The 26119-nt window shown below is 42.0% G+C and overlaps 1 protein-coding gene across 6 annotated transcripts in view; it reads right to left on the minus strand.

Annotated features, from left to right (window-relative positions):
• Positions 1-26119, minus strand: part of TJP2 (tight junction protein 2) — a 95060-nt gene that overhangs the window by 45000 nt on the left and 23941 nt on the right. For 2 of the 6 annotated variants that reach the window (XM_030568057.1, XM_030568056.1), the window contains exon 2: positions 25927-26047. Coding sequence is in view for 1 of the 6 variants with exons in the window: in XM_030568051.1 (XP_030423911.1) it covers positions 11280-11342 (63 nt within the window). In the remaining 5 variants the exon portion in view is untranslated. Of the gene's footprint in view, positions 1-4253; positions 4329-11279; positions 11384-14293; positions 14439-25903; positions 26048-26119 lie in introns of those variants that run through there. The other 4 variants (XM_030568054.1, XM_030568053.1, XM_030568052.1 and 1 more) reach the window with 4 other exon arrangements.

Raw genomic sequence — 26119 nt, forward strand, 5'->3', positions numbered from 1 at the left:
AAACGAAGGGAGGGGGGAAATCTCTTTGTGTTAGATTTACTAAACCTGACTTTGCATACTCTCTGGGTGAGGGGAGAGAGAGAGAGATTTGATCTCTCGGTACTTGTGTTTCAAGGACTTGAAGCAGGGAATATCCTAGAGTACCCAGGGCGGGGAAATCTGGGAGGAGGTAAAGAGGGGGAAGGGAAGTGGGTTATTTCCCTTTGTGGTGAGACTCAGGGCATCTGAGTCTTGGGGTCCCCCAGGGAAGGTTTTGGGGAGACCAGAGTGAGCCAGACACTGGAATTTTCTGGCTGGTGGCAGTGATATCAGATCCAAGCTGGTAATTAAGTTTGGAGGTTTCATACTAGCTTCTCATGTTCTGAACTCTAAGGTTCAGATCTGAGTAGGAAAGTTATGACAATCCCCCCTCCATCACTTGCTTTCCCCAGCCCTTACTAACTTTCAACAGGCTGGGACGGGGTTGGGGGTGGGGGTGGTTGAGCACACCAGCTGGAGATGTGAGCTCCAAGGTGGGGTGAGACATGAGGGGTTCAGGGTACAGGACAGGGCTCCAGGCTGGAGCAAGGGTGCGGGAAGGGATGAGGGCTCTGGGATGAGTGGTTTGGAATGTACGAGGGGGCTCCCATCTGAAAGGTTCCGAGTATGGGAGGGGGCTCAGGGCTGGGGCACGGGGTTCAGGCTCTGGGGCTTACCTAAGCTCCCAGTTGGTGGAGCAGTGGGGCTAAGGCAGGTGCCCCCACAGCTCCCATTGGCTGCAGTTCCCAGCCAATGGGAGCTGAAGAGCTGGCACTTGGAGTGGGGCAGCACACAGAGCTCCCGTGGCCAACCCTGTGCCTAGGAGCCGGACATGCCTGTCACTTCCAGGAGCCGTGCGGAGCCAGGGTAGGCAGGGAGCCTGCCTTAGCCCCACTTCACTGCCCACTGGACTTTTAATGGCCCAGTCAGCTGTGTTGACCAGATCCACCAGGATCCCTTTTCAACCGGGCGTTCTGGTTGAAAACTGGATGCCTGGCAACCCTACTCCAAGACCCAACCTCCCCTTACTGGGTTCAGAGCCCAGGCTGTAGCCCAAGCCCGAATATCTACACTGTTATTTTTAGCCCCATAGCACAAGGCTGAGTCAGCTGACCTGGGTCCTGGGCTGCACAGGGATTAAAAAACCTGAGGCTGGCCTGGGTCAGCTGACTCAGGGAGTGGGGCCTCAGGCTGCAGCCTGAGCTCTGGGATTCTGGATTACATTTAAATTCAATACTTTAAACAAAGAAAAACACAAAAACTTCACCCCACAGCAAAACCATGACCTGAAAGAGTTCCTACTTCTAACTGTAAGCTTGTAAAGCAACTTGTATTTTTTGAAAGAAACCCTGTTCCTTCCAACACTTACATACAGGGAATAACTCTTTCAATGGGAGTAGTCCCATTGAATTCAAGTGCTTACAGAGTTTGGGCCTTGGTCTTCATTCTTACCATGAAAATGTGAGTTTGTACCTGGGGGTGTGAGCAGAAAAAAGTAGCAATGAATACAGAACTCTGGGCATTTAAAATCTGAGCCAATACCTGGGCAGTACTACTTCAAGTTAAGAAATTAGCATACAATCTTGTTCCCAATTTGGAGGAGAAGAGGAAAAAAAAGACTGAGTCAGATTTTTATTTCTAAAAGAACTGGAAAATTGACATTACTTCAGAAACAGCGGAATTCTACTGTGTGTATATGCACATCACATACCAGCACAACAAATACCCCATGTCAATATAAATAAAAAACTATTTTACACTGGAAAAATGGATCAGGTTGTATCCAAATATAGCTGTGGTGGACATGACATGACAAAAATGTGGCTTAGTTTGTTGCAGTGGCAGGTCAACCCTCAATATCCCATGCATTGTATTTCTTCAAGACTCTAACCAAGAACCATTACAGAATCATGCTGTAATTGTCCCTCTATTTCCCCCAACAGGAAATAACCAATCTAGATGTGGAACAACTTCAACTAAAAAAAGCAGCAGCCGTTTCAGCCAATAAAAAATTATATCCTGTTTTAAAAAATAGAGCCAAAATATTTTACATTACTTATCTTTTTTAGAGGCTCATTTCTTCCTCTTGAGAAATAAGCCTCTGGAAACTAAAACATTCCCTATTCAAAATTTTGTTCCTTTGTGTATGGTGGCTTATCATCAGAGAGAAAGGGAGGAACTGATAGTCATAAGTGTCCTGAGAAGTACAGGCTCACTCCTATGAAGAAAGTAGTATTTTTACAGTCTTGGCCATGTTTGTTTATGTCCCCATCATGCTGTTGCAGTTGTACAGAAAATAAAGAGCCTGCTTCTCGAGATTTGGGCATGCCAGGTAATACAATATTCAAATGGCTAAAGATCTGACAAAATTAATAGCTTGGCTTCCTTCGTCCCCCCAATGAATATAGGGATGTGTTGGCAATACTTCAAGATATCTGGAAAGATTTCCTGGAAATTAAATACCTATAATGTGTGTTGGAAAATAAATTCAGCCCCTTAAGTAAAAAAGGGGAAAGATCTAAGATTTTTTTTCTTTATTAAATTTGTTTCCTCTTTCTTGATATTCATCCTTACATTTATCTCATCCTGCACCACTTATACAGAATAGTATAATATAAATCTCATTTTAAATGTACTGCAACAAGGTTGCATGATTGAAAGGACACCATAAAACTGAAGTCTAGTTAAATTAAAACGAATGTTAAAAGCAGTTTCAGTTACTGCCTGTGTCTCCCTGTCAATTCTTGTGGTTTCACAAGTATATTTTCTAATTTTTAAACACTGTTTTACTCTCCCTGTTGCTGCATAAGAGACGCACACATAAAAAAATGGGAAACCAATTTAAAGCCCCAGTCCTGCAAACACTTTCACACAAGCTTTACTTCAAGCAGGAGTGTAGTCCCATTTAAGTCAGGATGCAAAGTTAAGTACCCAGTACGTTTTTGCAAGACCAGGGCCTAACTGATCAGGGAAAACAGCAAAACCGACTGCACAGAGTACTGACAAGTGCACAAAAGTACACAAACTAAGATAGAAAGAAGGACTTTTCCACCTCTCAACTATTTTATTCATAGACATCGTATATGGTACTTGTTACAAGGGCAGGTCAACATGTTCAAACAGGAGGATGGTTTTTAAATAGATGCTATCCTTGAATATAAATGAAAACAAACATGCCTCAGTTAATATAATAGCTCGTGGGTGTCCATGACCCTCAACAGTAGTTTAGAGTCTTCTTGCTCAATTGGTATGATATCGACTCCAAAGTAGATTTTCTTGCACAATACGAGTACCATTATATTATGCCTTAAAATGATAAACAAAATAATCAACATTCCTTCTCTCCAAACAAATCAATATCCAATACTATAGCCAGCATTAGCACAGAAAGTTGCATCTATGCAGTTCCAATGACCCTGCATTGCATTAATTATTATCCAATAAATAAAACCACTAGCTCTAAAAGAACAGGTTGGGTATTGCTGTAGTACTGTAAGTAACTTACTTATTTTTTTTAAGCACGATTCATTGCTAGGATAAAAACCAGGCAGGTCAGCATTTATACCTAATCATCCAGTCATAATATAAGATAATTCAAAACAAAATTGTCAGTTTTTCAGCTTGGTCCCAGCCAAATTAGATTTTCTTTTCCCATTAACATTTATCCTATCCTTTGTTCTAGCTTTATTAACAGAAGAATGATAGGCCATACTCTTCCAGGCATTACTGTTGCTATAAAAGTGTTTCCCTGTAGCAATAAGAAACAGATTATAAGCAGTCAGTTTAGCTCTCTTTTCTTGGAGGATAAAAGCACACAGAACAATCTCGTTCTATATGGTTTGGACAGTCTTTATTTTAGAGAGTGTTCAAAGACCAACACGTCCCCCCCCCTCAATACTACATACCCCAGAACTTGGGGTCACAACACAGTTCTCTCCAAAATATACATACCACATGCGAGGCAGTACCCCAACCACAAAGACAAAATTTTAGTCAACTTTGTCAACCATGAAGGTTCTCTCTTTTGCTCAATAATTCAGACCTTTAGAAGAAAATAATTCTGGCATTTTGACTGACACTATCAAATTAATTTGTTAATGTCTTTATATGTACTTCGACATGGTCAATTCAAATAATTATGAACCATGGAAGTACACTAAGTCACCTTGCAGAGAGGTGAATTAGAGCAATAGCCACAAAAAACTTCTGCCATTTTCGAGAATTCAGACACTGACCTCTTTGTCTATTGTATCAACCACTGTAAACTGTTTGTGCTGCAATTGTTAGATCTTCGCAACAGCAGGCGCAGTCTAAGCAAAGGAAGAAGATAAAATTGTGAATGTGTCACTGTGTGAGTTTGATATATTAGCAAACTCTTTACCAAACTGCTAGTTTCCATTGGTCAGCACATTCTGCAAGTATAATCAGCTCTGCCACTCTTTAAACTGCTTCCTGAATTTTCATCTCTTCCTTGGCCTCATCTCACATGGATTTTGTGATCTGTGGCCCATCAAGCCAGTAGTTCAGACCCCCCTCACCCTCCAAAAAAATCTCTCAGTTAGCTCTACTTTTCCTCCAAAGGTGTCTCAGGGGCTTGCTCTACACATGCTTCACTGGGATTGCATATGAGGAGTCAGCAATGAACCTGACTCAGGGTACGTCTACACTACCCACCAGATTGGTGGGTACTGATCAATTTATCGGGGATTGATTTTATCGTGTCTACACTACATGCAATAAAATCAATCCCCAATCGCTCTGCCATTGACTCCGGAACTCCACCGTGGTGAGAGGCAGAAGCGGAGTCGATGGGGGAGTGGCAGCGTTCAGCTCACCGCCATCCTCACGGCCAGGTAAATCGACCTAAGATATGCCGACTTCAGCTACGCTATTCACATAGCTGAAGTTGCGTATCTTAGGTCAACACACACCCCCAATGTAGACCTAGCCTTAGTCATTCATCAATTTAAACATCCACCTGGCTTCTGATGAACCAGTCCATGTTTACAAATTGAGAATTCCCGAAGTGGTGAAAGTTGAGCCTGGTTTTACACACATCCACCAGCTAACTAGGTTTAGATTACACTGATTTAAAAGCTAGATTGGGACCAAGCCCATCCGATACTTGATCATGTTATCCCTCCTCAAGGCTATAGGTGTGGGGGCTTGGGAAAAAAGAGTCTGCATGACAGGTACTCGCACTCCTCCCAAGCAGGTGGGCTATTCAACATGCCAGCCACCATGAAGCAGGGGGATTAAGTGAACCACACCCTATAAAGAGCTGCAGTATGTTAACTTTCTCTCCCATGAGCAAAAGGGAGCAGAAAAGGAACCACAACTAAATTTCCTCCCCAGGGTCCCTCCTGGAGCAGTGAACCTGCATTTCTATCCTACATTGAGTCTTCAGGCTAGGTAAGAACTAAATCTTCTGAGACAGCATCATAGGAGCATCCGGTTTTACTAATCTAAAATTATGTTGATCCGTAAACTTACACACATTTAATGTTAGGACTCTAGTTACTTCAAGGGTTGCCTCCATTTGGTTGATCTTACGACAATATTCTGTGAGAGGCTGTGAGGGCAACTCACCTACATGCTCACTCTGCCAATAGCCTCCTTAGTGCTTTTGGATCAGAGAGAGGGAGATAAGAGTAATGTAACAAAATGGAAAATTCTTGGATTTTCCACCCCTCTTCTCAAGGGACTAGAGAGAAGGGCAAGGGAGGGTAAAGTTCCCTACCAATGGCAAGAGTTTTATCCTGCCCATCTCTGAACTGGAATGTTACATTATTTTCTATTTGATCATCTTCTCTGGGCTGTCTTTTCAATCAATGTCAGCTAAGCCCTACTTACACTGGGCAGAACCTATTCACATCAGTAGTAGGGACTACTGCTCACCAGAAGTTAGGGTTCCAAAATCAGGCCCTGAGAAATGCAAATTAGCGGCATATTAAAATGACATGACTATGGGGAAAGTGGAAATCACAGTGCCTTTCATTTTACAAACCAAAAAAGTACAGCATTTATACGCAGTTTTGAAGAATGCAATCCTCTGGTCTCAACCCCACCCCTGGAACTATGAAGCATAATATCATCAGTGAGGAGTATCTCTGATGCAACAGTCCTTGATAAGAAAGGCTGATTATAAAAATAAAAATATATCCTGTTTGAGCTAATGCACACACAAAAATCTGATAATTCAGTAAGCGAGCCAACAGAAGTACAGCCAAACAAATCAAACATTTGGCCAAGAACATATATAATTACATGCTAAGTAATATTTTTGGAAAGTTAGAAGTGTTTGAAAACAAGTTTAGAATGAAAATGTCTTCTCAGCTATGACTGTAGCATCACTATAACAACATTATGATAAACGGAACAATAAACATAGTTCACATGCGTGTGTTAAGCTAGAAATATAGCTTACAGAAATATAGAAATGTAAGGTTTCAGTTCTATCTGAATGCAAGACCTTACTTGTTACATACACTATTGAGTTACTTAGCTATCATCATGGTAATAAGGTAAATAATTGTTTAAAAATAAATTGATATTGCAAAACATCTAAAAGCATCCCTATTTTTACCTCTAGAATACCTCGACTAGATTATTGCATGTGAAATTGAGGTTATCCATAAAACCATTTAATTGTGGAACCAAAATATTTCACGTCTCCTGAGATAGGTCCATCTCAAATAAATATTCTGAATTACGCAGAGGAACCCTGGCCATTAGATGCAACAAATAATTTCACAATAGCAGACAGATTTTGCAGTGTCAGCTTTGGAACAGAGAACAAGATGTAGTTTGAGCCAACTGCTGAGCCTGGAAGAAAGCAGCACAGTTTAAAAAAAAATATAAGCCACCAATTTTCTTCTCACAGATCTCTTTGTGAAGCCTGGTATGACAGACAGCATAACTGGATGACCCACATTCCCCTGACAAGCATGAGACTCAAAATTTCTCAAGCTTCATAAGTGACATTTTACCAGATAAGAGCCTTTGAAATGCCTTGTCAACACAGACTGGAGAAGAGAGAGTAAAGGGAAGACTAACATCATAGCCCTGTGGTTTGCGCATTGAGCTCACAACCCTGGGTTTAGGAGGCCAATCTCTGAGGGGGCCACTTACGGATCTGGGGCAAAAATCAGTACTTGGGCTGGACTTGACGACCTTTCAGGGTCCCTTCCAGCTCTATGAGATATGTAATATATGGAGATATACCTATCATATACTGCATATGAACATTATTTAAACTATAACTGAATATACACACTTCTCGCAGCTATATCAAGAAACCATTATGTCAAGACTATCCTGCCATTAATCTCTTTTGTTGCTGTTGACTGTATATCAACAGGACATCTTGCAAGGCATATATATTGTGGATGGCTGCTGATGAAGCAAATATTGATAGTGGTATGTTTTTGGAAGATGAAGAAATTGGCTCATTTTCGTGCTGCCTGGTTATTTGGTATTACCTCTCTATTTTATTTTTAAAGTCTTTACAGAACAATGCAATCAATGCTGGTAGAAAAAACACAGAACTCTGAGTTTATGTCTGGCGGGTGAAAAGTATTTTCAAAATACTGTTTTAAAATTAATGTACTTGTATTGTAAGTCCACTTATTCTGTCAGTGATTTAGGATTTTGAACAACTTTTTCAAAGAGATAGTTCAGTTAATCTGAAAGCAAATTTAAAAAAATACTACATCATTTACATAAAACCCCAATGAAGTTGCCTTACCACTGATGTACAAAGACCTTAATAAGTTTGAAAAATGCTCTGGTGCCTCCATTGCTTTCTCTTTTCTCATGCCTCATTGTTAGAAATACCTGGGAACTGTGGCCACCTTTTCTTGTTTTTAAATAAAGATCTTCAAAGGATAAGATATATGCATGTAACTAAGAGAAGAAAATTTCAGATCCATTCTTTTTAGATTATTTTAAAGAACACAAAATAGAAAGACGATGCCTAAGATGCATTTTTTTCAAGAGAAACATTAGTCTGTCCATTAATAACCAGCATACGAGGAACATAATTAACAATGAGTTTTTAAAATATCATAAGTTAATATGCACATAATAGGTGTCAGACTGATTGCACTGGAGACTTAAGTTTTATTCTCTGTCCACAGAATGGGACAACAGAAACACAGGCCTCCGAACTTATTTTAAAATAATCACCTTGATGGGCAAGAGGGTAGCTCAATCCTTCCATTCTTTCTGCCAATTATAATGATAGTCTGGGGACATGGAAACCTGCGGTTGGACTGAGACCAACCACCATTACTTAGTGTCTGCCATAAGTCATTATGGTGCTGTGCTGGATTGGAATGATGAGAAGCTTTGTATCCCTGAGCCATCTAGTCCCTTCCTGCTATATATAAAACAAAGAGAGAGTGCAGTGTATTCAAAGAGTGACTGGCTTTCTAATCATAACTATTTCAAACAGCCTCTTCATTCAATGGATACCTGACAGTATCAAATTTTCCTCTGATGTTGACTCCACATCAGATACTGAAGGCAAAGAAAGTTTGTGGCACAGTGCAAATAAAGACAAAGGGTGAAATCCTGGTGCTACTGAAGTCAATGGAAGTTTTTCCACAGAATTCAAAAGCTCCAGAATTCTACTCACACCAATGAAAGCAGTACTAAAATTTGTATCCATTTTATTAAACTCTTTTAATCTTTCTCTCCCATCAAATCCTAATTTGACAGTAAATCTCACAATTACACTTAAAATCACTAGTCTAGCTTCGTACATGCTGAGCTCTGAAAATATGAGGACAACAGGAGTCGATGTGGTCCTCCTTGAACTCTGGTCAGTTACAGCTAATCAGTGTTGAACAATTTCACTAGAAGTTAAATATGCTTTAGCAATATACATGTAATCTTGCTACAAATATAGGCACAGTTTCCTCCTTGTGCTGACATCCTCTCTTGTGTTGAGTGTGGGATGGGCATAAGGGAGCAAGTTTCATATCCTTGATTCTCATGATGCATTTGCTCCAGCCACAGCCCATCCATGTAAATTAGAACAGTTTTGGGGCTGCTCTGACTTAACCCAGTTGGCGGTGATCTCTAAGGGACCATGCTAGTTATGAAATGGTATAGCACAGATGTGGTCTGCCCCTCCCCTAACTTGTGTCCTACACCACAGCTTGGGGGAACTTGGTGTAGTAGTTGAGTATTTGGGTTTTATGCCAGCTGAGAACTCTTCTGCAATCTGCTCTACAGAAATTCTCGGTTGGTCAGTTAAGGCCACATTCTGCCATCTAAACAGTTTGAAGTGGCTGGAAAAGAGAGAAACTGTTCCATGATTTTCTAAATTAATGCAAAATTCCACAAGCCCCCATTATACCTTGAACATGTGGTATTATTAGGTAAAATAATTCATGTAGCAAAATGGTTTCCTTACAAGGAAAAAAAAATCTGAATTTGCACAGGCTGAATCATAATTGTGCTTTCAGAACTGCTCTACAGCAGTTAATCAAAGTTTTCCATCACAGAACTTTTTTCTGAGATTTAAGGATGGGCTATTGAGCTGAATCTCATCATAGAATGTCTTATTCCAGGAATAACTTCATTTTTGACATTGAATATATACACAATTGTTTTATTTATTTTAAGTGACAAAGCAATCATTGTGCACAATGCCAATCTCTAGATTTCAGATCCCAGGGCTCCCAGAACAGACACTGTGGCTGTGCAACATCAAGCTTAAACACACCTTGATCTGTGTAGCTCAAATAGAGCCTAGACGGACCACTCCTAGGGATAAGATAATCAGTCGGTTTTCACAAGGGTTTATATGTCTATATTCAGTCTAGCAACACAGGTAACTAGTTATTTCTGTTACAGTGGCCCCCAGAGACTCCACATCAAGATTGTGCTAGGTGCTGTACAGACATATTGTGAAAGATCATCTCTTCTCCCAAAACTACAAACTTGATTTAGAAAGATGAAACAGGTGGGTGCAGCAGACAACAAAGAGTAGGATGGGGAGAACAGGGTAACAGTAATGGGAGCACAGCATTATACAGATTACTTATGTATATAATTTGAATATTTCAAGGGTAGTTTTTATTTTATTTTTTTTAAAACAGGAAAGAAAACAATTATAGTTTATGTGGCACCTGGTGTGTGTCCACATTACTATACTGACATATTATATACTTATTTTAAAAAAAAGAAAAAAAATCCTATCATAAAACATACAGAAAATGGTCTGAGACTAACAACTGATTTCACAAATCACTAAAATAAATTACTTTTTATTTACTGTGGCCATTGGTCATATTTTAACTGGGAAACTAGAGATAAGAACCTGTATTTCACTAATAATCACCTGAGCCCCCAAGTCCTACAATCCATGTGTACTAAAAGCAAAAAAGAAAGTTAACTGTACGACACTTAAGTCAGTTATTTTAGTTTGGGAGAATGCAAAAAAACCAAATACTTTTGCATGAAATGTGTAAATTATTTTCTTTAAAAAAAAATAAATTAATGGCTTACATGTATAGTAGTTCTCTGCTCCCAGTAAGAACTATTTTTGTCCAGAGCACAAATAATATGTTTAAAAATATAGAATGCATGAAGTCAAGCAACTGAAGTTGAGTTTCAGATAAAAAAAAAGCAAACCATAACATATTTTAGAGCATTCCAGGACGGATGTTAATTACAACAACGCTCATTAGGGTTTGATTTAAACTGAAAATCCAGGAGTTTCATAATCCTTCAACATTAACCCATGCTGCTGCTAAAGAGTTAGAAAACAGATCTACAATTGCTGGAGCAGAACAAATCAGCCTAACTCAGGCCCATAATAACTGCAAACTTTTTTTCTCATATCCACAATTCCTCTCTGTTTGTATAGTTTAAAGCACTATGTAAACCTATAGTGCTATGAAATTAACAAAGCAAATGTATCCTAAAGGGAGTTTCACCACCTGTGGGGGAGGAAAACAGGGCCAGGGCAGCATTTATATCAACAAATGCAGGATATTGTTGCTACAAAAATTACCATTGTCAACAGTCAAGTAACTTCATAGGCAGCTTTTTATTCTTTGAAAGAATTATTGCTATAGATGTAACTGTGCCTGCCAACTGAGAAAGTTCCAGCTACAGTAGGGCTGAGCAGATCAGCATCTCTGCTGTAGTCCCCTGAACTCCTTCCAGCTTCACAGAACCCCCTTAAAAGAGGGGAGGGAAAAGAGAGAGAGAGAGAGAGAAATTATGGCAAAACAGAGCACACTTACCCCGAGCCACGCTGAGAGCTCCCGCCCAGGGTACAGCAAGGGATCTCCTCCTCTGGCCAGCATCTCTGAGGTATCGCACTTGAGAGGGGAGATCCAGACACACCCCACCCCTACCCCGCCTCCCTTTTGGAGAGGCTTGTCTCTGAGCTGCACTTTGCTACTCTAAACAAATTCAGGCTCTTTGGGCCATAATTTCCCCGAGATCCCCCCCGGTGCTGTTAATCCCAGAGCCACGATGCAACTGTAACTAACCCTTCCATAGCCAAGTGTGACCACTCTGGGGCAACACACTACCATTTTCCTTGCAGGGGTGTCGCTTAACCACATACAGCTCCTGTTTCACAGCAGCTTTACCCTCCGGGGAAGTGGACAAAAGAAGCCTCCCTGGGCTGAATGGAAATCAGGCAGTAAGGGAAGCAGGGGTGGGTGAGAATATTTGTTACAGACCTGTTCCCTCCCCCCTGCAGGTCCAATTGGTTTGCTCCTGATGGAACCCTGTGCAGCTCCCATTGTAACATTTCTTCTTCCCCCTTGGAAGTTGAGAGAGAGCCGCCTGCGGGGAATTAATTGTTCGCTTTACGTCTCACACGATGGGAGGGGGGAATCGAATGAGCCATTCAATGCACCAGCTCCAGAAATGCTGCCCCCTTTCAGATCAGGTGACCCCATTTCTAAGGAAGTTTGCAAAGTAATTAGACTGCTGCGCACAGAGACACACTGTCCATCAAGCCCTGGCCCCCGTCACAATGAAACAAGTAGAATAGCTGAGTCAGAGACAGAGAAGCTACTCATGAAATCCCATGCCAATAATAGGACTTTGTACTATTAGAGCCACCCCAAAAGATGACCTGAGAGCATTTCACAAACATTAACCAATTAAGCCTTACAACGACGCTGGGAGGTAAGAAAGTATTTTCATTCCCACTGGGTAGGGAAGTATTGTCATGCCTACTTCACAGATGTGGAAACCGGTACAGAGAGGTAAAAGGACTTGCCAAAGGTCAAAAGGGCAGCTTGTGGCCCTGTTTTTAGCAGAACATTTACACTCACCATTTTTAAAAGCCTAATCTAAATTTGATTAGTTATTTATAGGTGTTTCTTTTTAAATGACTAAGTCACTCAAAAGTTTTGGCACATCTCTAGTCTATAAAAACATTTCCCCATCTCTGCCTCCCTGAAAAACTGTTTGTTTCCAGGACTTCCTTCCCATTGCCAAAAGCTCACTTTGAGTAGTCATAATAGCATCCACTGACTGTAATTACATTTATTCCTCTCCCCTTCCATATCAGGGTATTCCTGGTCTGGCAAGTTCTGTTTTCCTGATTTGGATCATTATACCTCCCTATCTGGTAAAACTTCATTTCTGAGCAACCCATTCATATTCCCAGTGGCTAGCATCTGTGATAGCTTTTTCCCCTCTTAATAAAAATAATTCATCTTTTACTAGAAAAGGGTATTATGTATTCAAGATCTAAACAGCCCCTGTGAACAATCTATTTACAGCACCAACTGTGCTTTTTGCCTTCTCCCCTGGACCTGAGGGGAACAGCAGTCTCCCCCTCCTCCTTGAGGCCTCTATGTTGCTGAGCTCAACTAGCCCTAGTCCCCTCTCTCCTCTTTGGCACATCCTTCCTGTCTCTTTATCAGCCTTGGTCTGATGGGGTAATTGGATCCTTCTCCAATTCAGCTGGCCAGCTGATTGTCTGATTACCCCCATGGGGTCTCTCAAGGGGAACTAATTAACATCTGAGTGATTAGAGTGCAGGCTCACCAGTTCACCCCCTGCACTATGTCACAGGACAAATAAGGAGTTTTAAGAATCCCCAGCATGGTATTGGTCCATTAGTAGATGGGAATGGTAGAATTCTCAATAATAATGCAGGGAAAAAAACCCAAATATTTATTGAACACTTCTCTGTTCTGCATTAGGTGGGGGAACAGATAATATAGTCTCATCATATGCTGATGATAACACTCTTAATTCCACTACTATCTCTATAGGATGTTAAACAAAAGCTACTCAAGTTAGACATTTTAAAATCAGCAGATAACTTGCATCCAAGACTTTAAAAGAGCTGGCTGAGGATCTCAATGTGGATTTTCAGTAAGTCTTGAAGTACTTTTTTTTTTTTTTTTTTAAAGGGCAAATGGGATGACCTAGGTAATGACAGGCCTGTCAACCTGACATTAATCCTGGGCAAGATTATGGAGAGGCTGACACAGGACTCAATTAATGAAGAATTAAAAGAGGGTAATGTAATTAATGCAAATCAATCTGGGTTTATGGAAAATAAATCCTTTCAAAATAACTTGATATTTTTTTATGAGATTACAATTTTGGTTGATAAAGGTAATAGTGTTGACATAATATACTAAGAAGTCTTTAAGCCATTTGACTTGGTATCACATGATCTTGTGACTAAAAACCTCAGACAACATAAAATTAACATCAAAGGGGTAGCCGTGTTAGTCTGGATCTGTAAAAGCAGCAAAGAATCCTGTGGCACCTTATAGACTAACAGATGTTTTGGAGCGTGAGCTTTCGTGGGTGAATACCCACTTCCTCAGATGCATGCATCCCACGAAAGCTCACGCTCCAAAACATCTGTTAGTCTATAAGGTGCCACAGGATTCTTTGCTGCTTTTATAAAATTAACATGGCACACATGAAATGGATTACAAACTAGGTAGCTGATAGGTTTCAAATTGTAATGGTAAATGAGGAATTATTATTGAGCAGGTGTATTTCCAGTGCAGTCCCACAAGGATCTGTTCTTGGCCCCTTATACTATTTAACATTTTTAATCAATGTTCTGAAAGGGAACATAAAATTGTCACTGATAAAGTTTCCAGATGACACAAAAACTGGGAGAGTTGTAAATAATGAATAGGACAAGTCACAGATACAGAGCAATCTAGATCACTTGGTAAACTGGACACAAGCAAACATGGGTTTTAATACAGCTAACTGTAAATGTATACATCTAGGAACAAAGAATGTAGGCCATACTTACAGGATGGGCGGGACTCTATCTTAGAAAGCACTGACTCTGAAAAAGACTTGGAGGTTGTGATGGATAATCATCTGAATACAAGCTCTTAGTGTGATGTTATCGCCAAAAGAGCTAATGCAATCCTTAGATGCACAAACAAGGGAATCTGGAGTAGGAGGAGAAAGATTATTTTACCTCTATTATAGAGCTGGTGCTAGGCATAAGCAGACTAAACAACTGATTAGAGCACTGAGCAATTCAAGGGGGCCACCTATTAATTATTAGTATGTGGGGTGGGGGCAAAATATTCCTGCTTTGGGTCCCCAGTTGGCTAGCACCAGCACTGCCTCTGTATTTGCCACTGGTGCAACCATTGCTGGAATAATGTGTCCAGTTCTGGTGCCCACAGTTCCAGAAGGATGTTGATAAATTGGAGAGGGTTCAGAGAAGAGCCAGAAGGATGATTAAAAGGATTAGAAAACATGCCTTATAGCGATAAGCTAAATAGATGGAGCTCTTTGAGTTTAACAAAAAGAAGGTTAAGGGATGACTTGATTAGTTTATAAATATCTATGTGGGGAACAAATATTTAATAATAGGCTCTTCAGTGGAGCAGATAAAGATATAACATGATAAAATAGCTGGAAGTTGAAACTAGACAAATTTAGACTGGAAACAAGGCAAACTTTTAACAGGGAAGGTAAATTAGCCACTGAACCTATTTACCAAGGATTGTGGTGGATTCTCCATCACCAACAATTTTTAACTCAAGACTGTATTTTTTCCTAAAAGGTTAGCGTTAGAAATAATTATGAGGAAGCTCTATGGCCTGTGTTACACAGGAAGTCACAGGTTTCTCAACCCATGTGTTGTGGGACCCAAAATTGGGTTGCCAGAATATTTCAAAGGGTCATGTGGCAGTAGGGCTGTAACCAGGGCAGGGTGAGCTGGCCAACTACCCAGGTTGCAAAGCTTTTTTTTTTTTTTTTTTTTTTGGAGAGGGGGGAGGGGAGAGGGAGAGAAAAGAGAGAGAGAGACAGAAAAACATGAAAAAAGGTTGTAGGGGATAAAAGCCCTGCAGCAAGCATAGTATTGCCACCCTTACTTCTGCCCTGCTGCTGGCAGCACCTCTGCTTTCAGAGCTGGGCACCCGGTCAGCAGCCGCCACTCTCTGGCCACCCAGCTCTGAAGGAAGCGCTGCCACCAGCAGCAGCGCAGATGTAAGGGTGGCAGTACCATACCATGCCTAGTTATAGCACTGCATGGCAGCTCCTGTCCCCATGTGGTTGTCTGGGCTTGCCTCTCTGCTCCAGGGACTGCAACTTCTGGGGTCCCAATACCACTCAGGTTTGGCCCAGCCATCATGATGAAAGCAGTCTGCGTAGGATCCTGAGCCCAAATGATTGAAAACCATTGGCCTAGATGATCACAATGGTCGCTTATGGCCTTTGAATCTATGAGAAGGATGTAGATCCATCAGTGTTTATAGAACACAAAGCTAAAGCTGGTATGGTATGCAGTGAAAGAGCATATTTTCTCAATAGTATATTCAGAAACTTGCTGAAACTAGAAAGGAATGTACAGAAGCTTTGAAAAGGGGAAGTCTGATAGAAATCACACTGCTTGATTCCGAAAAAGGGACTGTAATTTTCTCTCTCCAGCTCTATCATTCAACCACCAGAGCAGTACAACTCCAGGAGGATGAGGCAAGAGTTGGTTGCAAAAAACTATAGCTTCGAAAAAATTGCTTCCCCCCCATGGCTACCCCAGACAGAGAGGCCTGCCTGTTCATATAAGTTGCAAAGATAAGGGAAGAGAAGACAACAACTGAGTAATACAGGGAGTGTACAGATGTAACAACACTTTAGAAAAGTGCAAACAGCGTATTACTTTGTTTGATATATGCACATGCTTACAGAGAAAACAATGGAGGATTTCCTGTACACCAGGGGTTCTCAACCTTTTTCTTTCCGAATGTCCCCCTTCCCCCCACAACATACTGTAAAAACGCCACGGCCCTGCAAGGGGCAGGGGTGGCTCCAGGCTTCAGTTGCGGGTGGTGGTGGTGGAGGAAGGGCTCTGGGTTTCAGCTGCAGGTGGAAGCTTCTGTCCCTCAGGGCTGAGGGGGTCTCAAGGACTTGGGACTTCTGCCCCATGGGGTGGGGGATGGCTTGGGGCTTTAGCACCATGGGGCAGCTTCTGCTGGAGCTCTGGGGTTCTGCCCCATGGGGAGCTGGGACTCAGGCCTTCTGTCCGGAGGGGGTGTGTGTGTGTGTGCAGAGGCTGAGGGCTTTAGCCCCATAGGGTGGGGCTCAGGACTCCAAGCTTCAGCTACCGGGTACTGGGGATCAGTGTGGCCCTGCTTGGTAGACCCCCTGAAAAGTCTCACAGACCCCCTATAAGCCGTGGACCCCAGCTGAGAACTGCTACTGTACACCAACCCTTGTAACCCAATTCTTCTCTAGTTCAGTCTCCAGACCCTTCTTTCTAAACTACCCTTCACAGAGAACACTGCTATGCAGCAGCAATTTGTAATGAGGACCTAAATTCAGAACACACATTTGTCTTCAGCTCGTTCCATTGCAGAACAAAGCAGAATTGCAGCCAAATGTTTTATAGAAGCAATGTCCAATCTTTTCATCCTGAGAGCCAAACTTATTTCAGGAAGCCCATCGTCCCAATCTCTCATTTTCTGTACTGTAAAAAGGGGAGAAATCATCTGCAAGTCCCCTGCCAGGAATTTATGTGGTGGGGGTGAGGGTGCTAAGGGGCACAGAGTATGGGACTTGTTAAGGGCAAGGATGCAGCATGCTCCAGCTTTCCCTAGTCACCGGGTGGTCCCTTGGGGACCATAGCAGCTGGCACAAGTTAGAGAAGACCCCATGCTGCTCTCAGCTTCTCTTCCTTTTTTCCACTCTGGACTACCCTGGGTGGAGGGTAGTGGATGGGAGGGGAGCCATCCCTTGCTAGGCCCTCTCCTAAGCTCAGGCACAGCTAGTCAAGCTCCTATCTTGCTCTCCCTAGTGCTCCCTTAGCCTGGCTGGTAAGCAGACAATGGGTAGCCACAGCTACCATTCTCTTCCCTCTTCTGCAGTGCCAGGGATTTGCTGACCCAGAATGGCAGAGAAGGGACAGCAACCGTTCAGATCACTTCTGGCTCACACCAAAGCTACTCTGGAGGCAGCAGGGAAAGCATGGGAGCATTGCTTGCTCCACATCTTCTCCCCCTAGTGATAAATCAAAGCTGAAGCAAAGCCACAGGATCTGAGGGCATGTCTCAGGGAGCACATTTTTAATGCACAGGAAGAAAATATGTGTATCACTCACAGTTGCCCTTGAAGGCCCCGGTTTAGTGCCTGGAGGACCATAAGTGACTCTGGCCACAATGGGATCCATTCTGTATCATAACTAACAAACCCACCCACCCCAAGCCAAAACATAAGGCACTGTCAGCTGCACAAGTAGGGCTTCTCCTGCTCACTTCCTAACACCACGGTTAATTCTCCCTCTCACAGGTCTCAGTGCCCTGGGGACCTGTGAGAGAGAATATTCTGAGGCAGAGCAGCATCCCCAGTTGGAATGTTACCTAACTCTCTGAAAATCGTTAAGTGGGAACACTTGCCTGTCACACCTTACCTGGAATACTGCAGTGGGAACGGTTATGCAAGAGCAGAACTACCATTTCAAAACAATAGTAAAGCAAAGCATTCTCATTGTCTGTTCTAGAGGGGACAGAAGTGATATCTGTGAACCACAACTTACACAATCCAGTCATTATTTTACATGCCAAACAAGACAAAGAGGCCACCTCTGCAACTCCATCTGCACAGGGGCATTGCAAGGAGTGATATTTTAAAATCAATCCCATCCCTGGGAGAATTAAACATCACCAAACTATATGACAAGTGTGCAAACAACTCTCTCCATAACCACACCTCCCATTGTGCTCGCTAGTTTAAATACACAAAGCAGACATTGAATTTGACCACGGGCAAACAATCTACATTCTATGCAGCAGCAATTTAGAGAGATGACTTGCTGGTGCATGTGATCATGAGAAACCTATTATTACTTCTGCAAATTATCAAATATTACTGTGAATGAAGAAATTGTGCAGCTATCAGCTTCAGCAAGAACACCCCAGACAGTAGGTGGGAGGGATAGCTCAGTGGTTTGCGCATCAGACTGCTAATCCCAGGGTTGTGACTTCAATCTTTGAGGGGGGCCATTTGGGGATGTAGTTGGGGACTGGTCCTACTTTGAGCAAGAGGCTGGACGAGATAACTTCCTGAGGTCCCTAATAATCTATGATTTTAACATTAGTTTTAATTTGTATTTTATAGTAATCAGCACACACACACAAATATCCCCCATTGACCGGTGACTGGTTATACTAATCAAAACCAAGTGGCTATTTGTTGTGTTATGAATTATGCTGTGTTTTATCATTTCTAACTGCCCCTTTTCCCTGGATTTTCTGACAAACATATTTATGTATTTTTACATGCAATATTTATGTCAATGTCATGACTACTAGGCAGTGATATATAATGGGAAATTAGGGGACTAGGAACACTCTTCAGTGAGAGATGCCAGTGTGACATACCAGGGTGCAATCTAGACTAATGAGTAGCTGTGTGAACCCTACTCTCTAACCTGAGATGCCCTTTAAATGCCTTGCTGCTCACAAACAGCCTTCAGCATGTAAGTCGCTCCCAGCTGTTTCTGTGTGTGCTGCACCCAGTCAGCTACACTTTAGCTCTTACCAGCCTTAAAAAAAATCACCACAGGGTGACCCCAAAACACTCCTAGTCTCGGATTTTCCCCAGAAACATTCATGTGCTATACTGCCCAACCATGTATTTATACTGTCCAGGAGAGGGAGTCCATTATTCCTTTAAGGGAATAATATGCACACAACTTGTTACCCCAAATGAGGTTACCCAGACACTTCAATTTGAACACACTGGATTAGATAAAACAACAAAACACGTTTATTAACTACAAAGAGATTTTAAGTAATGATGCGTAAAAGTCAGAAATAGTTACAAGAAAAAGATAAATCTCTTACTAGTATCTACTTAAGAAACTATCTTAGGGTATGTCTACACTACGGGATTATTCCGATTTTACATAAACCGGTTTTGTAAAACAGATTGTATAAAGTTGAGTGCACGTGTCCACACTAAGCACATTAATTCAGCGGTGTGCATCCATGTACTGAGGCTAGCATTGATTTCCGGAGCGTTGCACTGTGGGTAGCTATCCCGTAGCTATCCCATAGTTCCTGCAGTCTCCCCCGCCCACTGGAATTCTGGGTTGAGATCCCAATGCATGATGGTGCAAAAACAATGTCGTGGGTGATTCTGGGTAAATGTCATCACTCAATCCTTCCTCCATGAAAGCAACGGCAGACAATCATTTCACGCCCTTTTTCCCTGGATTGCCCTGGCAGATGCCATAGCATGGCAACCATGGAGCCCGTTTTGCCTTTTGTCACTGTCACCGTATGTGAACTGGATACTGCTGACAGAGGCGGTACTGCAGTGCTACACAGCAGCATTCATTTGCCATTGCAAGGTAGCAGAAATGGTTACCAGTCATTCTGTACTGTCTGCTGCTGTCATGGGTGCTCCTGACTGGCCTTAGTTGAGGTCGGCCGGGGGCGCAAAGATAAAAATGGGAATGACTCCCCAAGTCAATCCCTCCTTTATGGTTTATCTAAAAATAGAGTCAGTCCTGCCTAGAATATGGGCCAAGTGTACTACAGAACCAGTGTATTAGAGAACCAGAGAGCACAGCCGCTCCGTGTCAGATCCCGCAGAAATGATAAGCTGCATGCCATTCACGGGGGGTGCCCCTGCAACAATCCCACCCGTTGATTCCCTTCTCCCCCAACCTTTCTGGGCTACTGTGGCAATGTCCCCCATTTGTGTGATGAAGTAATAAAGAATGCAGGAATAAGAAACACTGACTTTTTAGTGAGATAAAATGAGGGGGAGGCAGCCTCCAGCTGCTATGATAGTCCAGGCAGGACATTAAACGGTGGCGGGGAGAGGAGCCCAGCATTCCGCTGCTATGATAGTCCAGGCAGTACAGAATCTTTTCTTTAGAGATGAAAGGGGGGGCAGGGCTGATGGAACTCAGCCCCCAGTTGCTATGATGAGGAAGGTTACCAGCCATTCTGTACTATCTACCAGGAATGACCGGGAGTCATTCCTATTTTTACCCAGGCGCCCCCGGCCGACTTCACCTGAGGCCAGCCATGAGCACTCACGGGCTGATGATGACGATGGATAGCAGTCATATTGTACCGTCTGCCACCGGGGAGGGGAGGGGAGAAGAGAGGATGCTGTTATTCATTGCCGCAGCACCACATCTACCAGCAGCATGCAGTAGACATAGGGTGACATATAAAAAAGTCAAGAAACGATTGTTTTCCCTTTTCTTTCGGGGAGAGGAAGGGGGTAAATTGACATATACCCTGAACCACCCCGGACAATATGTTTGACCCTACAGGCATTGGGAACTCAGCCAAGAATGCAAATGCTTTTCGGAGACTGCGAGGACTGTGGGATAGTACCCCCTCCCTCCCTCCATGAGTGTCCATTTGATTCTTTGGCTTTCCATTACGCTTGTCGCACAGCACTGTGCTGTGGCCTCTGTCATAGCCTGGAGATTTTTTCAAATGCTTTCTCATTTCGTCTTCTGTAACGGAGCTGTGATAGAACAGATTTGTCTCCATATACAGCGATCAGATCCAATATCTCCCGTACGGCCCATGCTGGAGCTCTTTTTGGATTTGGGACTGCATTGCCACCTGTGCTGATCAGAGCGCCACGCTGGGCAAACAGAAAATGAAATTCAAAAGTTCGTGGGGCTTTTCCTGTTTACCTGGCCAGTGCATCCGAGTTCGGATTGCTGTCCAGAGTGGTCACAATGGTGCGCTGTGGGATACTGCCCGGAGGCCAATACCATCGAATTGCGGCCACACTAATCCTAATCCGATATGGTAATACCGATTTCAGCGCTACTCCTCTCGTTGGGGAGGAGTACAGAAACTGGTTTAAAGAGCCCTTTATATCAATATAAAGGGCCTCTTTGTGTGGACACGTGCAGCGTTAAATCGGTTCAATGCTGCTAAAATCGGTTTAAACGCGTAGTGTAGACCAGGCCTCTGTTGCAGTGCAAACTTTCTCATCCCATGCGCCAGCAGATTACTGACCAAACTCTCTAGGTCAGGATTTCTCTACCAGAGTCCAATTACTTCTCCCTGTTTGTCTCTTCAGGTGCAGTGAATGTGACAGGCAGAGAGTGAGAAGGATGCCTAGGGGTGTTTGTCCCTCTTTACAGTTACAGTCCCTCTCATAAAAAACATTTCCAGCTGAGAACCAGGAGCCAAAGAGTCTATGTGGAAAAATATTCCCTGCTTGTTTTTTCAACTTCCTTTGTACTTCCTTCCCGCTTGATGACTCTGTTTACTGCTTAAATGCAAATTAACCAGAGCACACATTCCTTTGTTAAAAATCTTAGCCCAGAAAATCTAGGTTCTATTCCCAGCTTTTCCACAGATTCTATACAATCTTGGGCACGTCAGTTGTGTCTTTCAGTTTCCCCTATCCATAAAATGGTGTTAACACATACCACAGTAAAATTATTTAAGATCCTTTGATGAAAGGTGCTATCAATTATTTTTTAATACCACCATGCTGTGAAGCTCCCCTCCCCCACAGCATAGCTTTTACAGGTTGATGGCAAACAGCATTCCAAATTACACATAACATAGTTTGTCTAGGCTTAATGATTGAAAGTGATAGATTTATTAATATATGTTATAGTGATTTGGAGAGTGGAGGACATACAGTAGAATGAGCCCTCAGCACTACTTAAGGGATTAGCTAGTGCAGGAATGCCAAACAGGTGCAACACAAACTACAAGACACAGCATACTGAGGCTGCACTCAGCTTTAACGCTGAGATAGCAGCCACTGTAGAACTACATAGGGCACTTGTGGCTACCCCTAGTCTGGCTTCTATGACTACAAAAGAACCACCCCCAAATAGCTATACATTTTCAACTCTGCTGGGAAAAGCAGGTTATTCTCTTTCAGTGTAGAGATGCAACACAAAAGGAACTGAAAATTTTAGAGCAGTTTAGATTAATGTAAGCTTAGAGTGAGAAAGTGTGCTAAACTTTAATATGAATTGTTATGACTGGCACTTGATTATAGTTCACAAAGTGAAAAATTATTTCAGCCACTGTGACATACTAGATTAAAAACCCACTGCAGAGGGATCACTACATTAAGAGCAACATTAAACTTTAAAGAGCAAGATACCAAACCTATTTATTTATAGTGCTAGTTTAGAAATCTTTGGCCACTTTGTTTGCATAAGATTTTTAGCAGTGGACCCAGAATTTTCTTATGCTAAAATACAATGCAAAAACATCTTGTTTTGTGTGCTCATGAAGAACTGTATCTCTACAAACATAGAGATGAAATGCACAGAGAAGTACAGTGCCAAGCAACTGTTTACTCTGAATAGATTTTCACCTATTGTATAATGTTGAAAAACATGCAACAGCATCCTGAACCATAGCAAATGGGAGAGGCAGTACAGTCTACCATACAAAAGGCAGACCGTGGGCCAAATGCCGACCGCCAGATGCTTTTGAACAGACCCCAAAATCTTTTTATTTACTTATTATCATTATTATTATTTTTTAGTTATTTTCTCTGGAGTCTGGACCTTGACAAAAAAAAAAAAAAAATTTGACTACCCCTGGTCTACTGGATAGAGCACTGAACTGGTACTGAAACTTGGAATCTATTCCTGACTCTGCCATTGGCCTTCTAAATGGCCATTCTTTGCCTCAGTTTCCCCATCTTAAAATGGGATTAATGATACTGACCTCTTTTGTAGAATGCTTTGATATCTAGTGATTAAGCTAAGAGCCTGGTATTATTATTATTATATTATTAATAATATTAATATTAAATGCACTGTACTACTAAAAATTCTGAAGAAAAAAAGGAGCAATTTTAAAGCCACAATTAATATATGCGCTTCTCTCTGCAGAACCTCATTAAAAAGAGGACCTATCCAGTACTCATTTCACAGGCAAAACTCCCCTGGAATATTTTAAAATATGACATGAAAACAATCTGTTTAAAAACTATTTTGTTTCCATTGTGCATCTCCTGTACTCTTCATTTCTCTTCCATAGTTCTTGATTATTAATCACATCTGTGTGACATTAGGATCTTTGTCTCTTAATAGTTCAAGTGACAGAAATGGCAATGGGGAGTTGATGAAGTCAAGTTCCACTAATATTAAAAATCTTTTCCACAATAATCAATGCTTAAGTCACAAACAGAACAAGCAGACACCATGGGGAAAGAAAGATCCTACTTTCATGGAGATTACCATACTTATCAAGGGCAAGTGAGAGAAATACAGAAAGTATATGACATACAATAAAAAAAAAGCGTTGCTTGTAAAAAAACATCAGTTAAGGAAAAAAATAAGTTCCAACAGGCTTCAGCAGCTCTTTAACCAAGTCCTTCCCTGACAGCATAAATCCATCTTCACAATTCACTCTCTCCCCCTTTACCTGCTGTGTCTCATCACATCATCCCTGCTGATTCAGCACATCCCTGTTGCTATCCTCTCCAAAGCGCAGTGTGAAAATTAGAGTTGCACCTAACCCCGCCCCCCCCCCCCAAAACAGGGTGGTGAGGAAATATTACCTGCCCTCCTCTTGGAGTTAATACCCCTTCCCAGCATAAAACTGTCTTCTCTGCAGTAGTCAGGGTGTTGTTTCAGCCTTTTCATCCCCAGACCGCTGACTCTGTCTACATCCTCACTAGGGAATTAAACATAAACCACCCTTCCCCTACAATCACCAGTTCATCTGAACTGCTGGGAACCCAAACGTACGTCAGACTTTGGTAGCTGGATGCATTTTCACAAGTGTGCCAGCAGAAAAAATGGGTCTGATCACTGAAGCCTTTTCTACAGTGGACTCCCACCAGTTCAGCTGAACTGATGGCAGCAGTAGGAGATTTTCAGTAGGCTAAACTCCATAATGTAGACAGAACTTTACAGCAGAAAGCAGTCTGCTTTTTTGCCTGTCTGGGTGGGTGGGTGCAGGTTAAAACAGAACTGGGTCTTGTTCTGGATGTGCAGTGCACAATGCCTTTCCTTCCCACAGATGTTTTCAGGATTATGCTCTCAACACATCTGTGGGAAAGTGCAAGGATGACATTCCTGACCATTACCTCTCCACTGTTAGTGTGCTTCTTCCTTTGACGCCATAAGCTGTTTTAACAAAACTTAGGTTCTAAATTCATATGGCTAAATGCCCAAGAGATCAGAGGTTTTTGTTCCTAACTCCACCCTCTTCAGCAAAAAGTTTTTGTTCCTAACTCCACCCCTTCAGAGAGCAGGAGGCAGAGATAGCTCAACACAACTGGATCAAAGTCCTTTACTTGTTCAGTTAAAACTCAAGATTTGAAGGCAGCACAAGTTTCCAGGTTCTCAATAGCCACATCCATACTGGGCACACTGACAAAACAAAAGTCCCACCAGTTCTAATAACAGTTCAGCTGAACCATTCTTAGAACTGGTGGTAATCCTTATGTCAGTTTCCGCAGTGTAGGCAAAGCAAATATGTTTTTTGTAAGAAAAGTCCTGCTCGAAAAGGATCTCAAACCCCATTTTCCTATTTGTAGTGCTCAGGCAGAGACTCTCACTTAGCACCATCTATTCTTGCTTCTAGATTATTAAACTAGATTAATCAAAGATGCTAGTGTCTCAGAAACACTATCCAACAAGTTCTTCCAGCCCGTTTATCACAAGTAACAGACACCCATCACCACAGAACCTGAGCAACATTTTAGGAGTCTCAAGGCCAAAATTAATTTGTATCACGCTTATGTAGTAGAATATGATGACCCCATGCTCCTTTAAAGTTACCTTCTGTTTATTCCACATGAAACCAAGCTGAGCATATATTTGATGTTCTCATCAAAAGCACCTGAGACAGGGTTTCAAATGCAATATTTTCTAAGATGCCTAAAAGATACATTTACCTTAATGATGTACTATGCAGCACAACACTGTGGTCTCTCTGGGTATTCTATGCTATCCATGACTCAGTAACTGAGTAATTGACAATCATTTTGCCCTGTGTGCTTAGTTTAAGGTAATTGATTTTCTCCACACACACCCATACCAAATATTTATGTTGGTTGAAGACATCAACAAATGAAACTAAACAAGTACTTAGCTCCCAAAATATCATCTAACAGATGAACTAATCCAACCCAGTGCATTGTTATTTACTTGTCACCAATATACTTGATGTTTTGCAGACAAGGTCTCTACTTCAAAGAGCCTATGTTATGCACTACCAAACTTTACAATATGCACGTATTTATTGCTCCTAAGTTATAAGGGAATTCCAACAGAATTACATCCAATCACTGCATAACCACCTGAAGAGTACAGCCTTATAAATCAATTTAAAACCACAGCTGAAGGAAATAATGATAATTTGTCAGCTATCATAAAGCATTAGACATAACATTTTACAGATTTCAGACTGATGACTTTTTCCTAACTGACCTTATGAATCTGTTAACTAGTACCTGGTGAGGAATGCTGGTTTTCGACACACTCTGTCTATTCCTGGTCAAGTGTTTTGGGCTTGAGATATAGCTGTGCACCCAGTCCCACTCGCAAGGGGATGGCAGGGTAGTATTCTGTTTCCTGAAAAATAAAATTGCATTTAAGTCAAGCATAATCACAACGAATGTGTCATGCTGTCCTGCATTGGCTCAA

Source organism: Gopherus evgoodei, chromosome 6, assembly GCF_007399415.2.
Source record: "Gopherus evgoodei ecotype Sinaloan lineage chromosome 6, rGopEvg1_v1.p, whole genome shotgun sequence".
Classification (NCBI taxonomy): domain Eukaryota; kingdom Metazoa; phylum Chordata; order Testudines; family Testudinidae; genus Gopherus; species Gopherus evgoodei.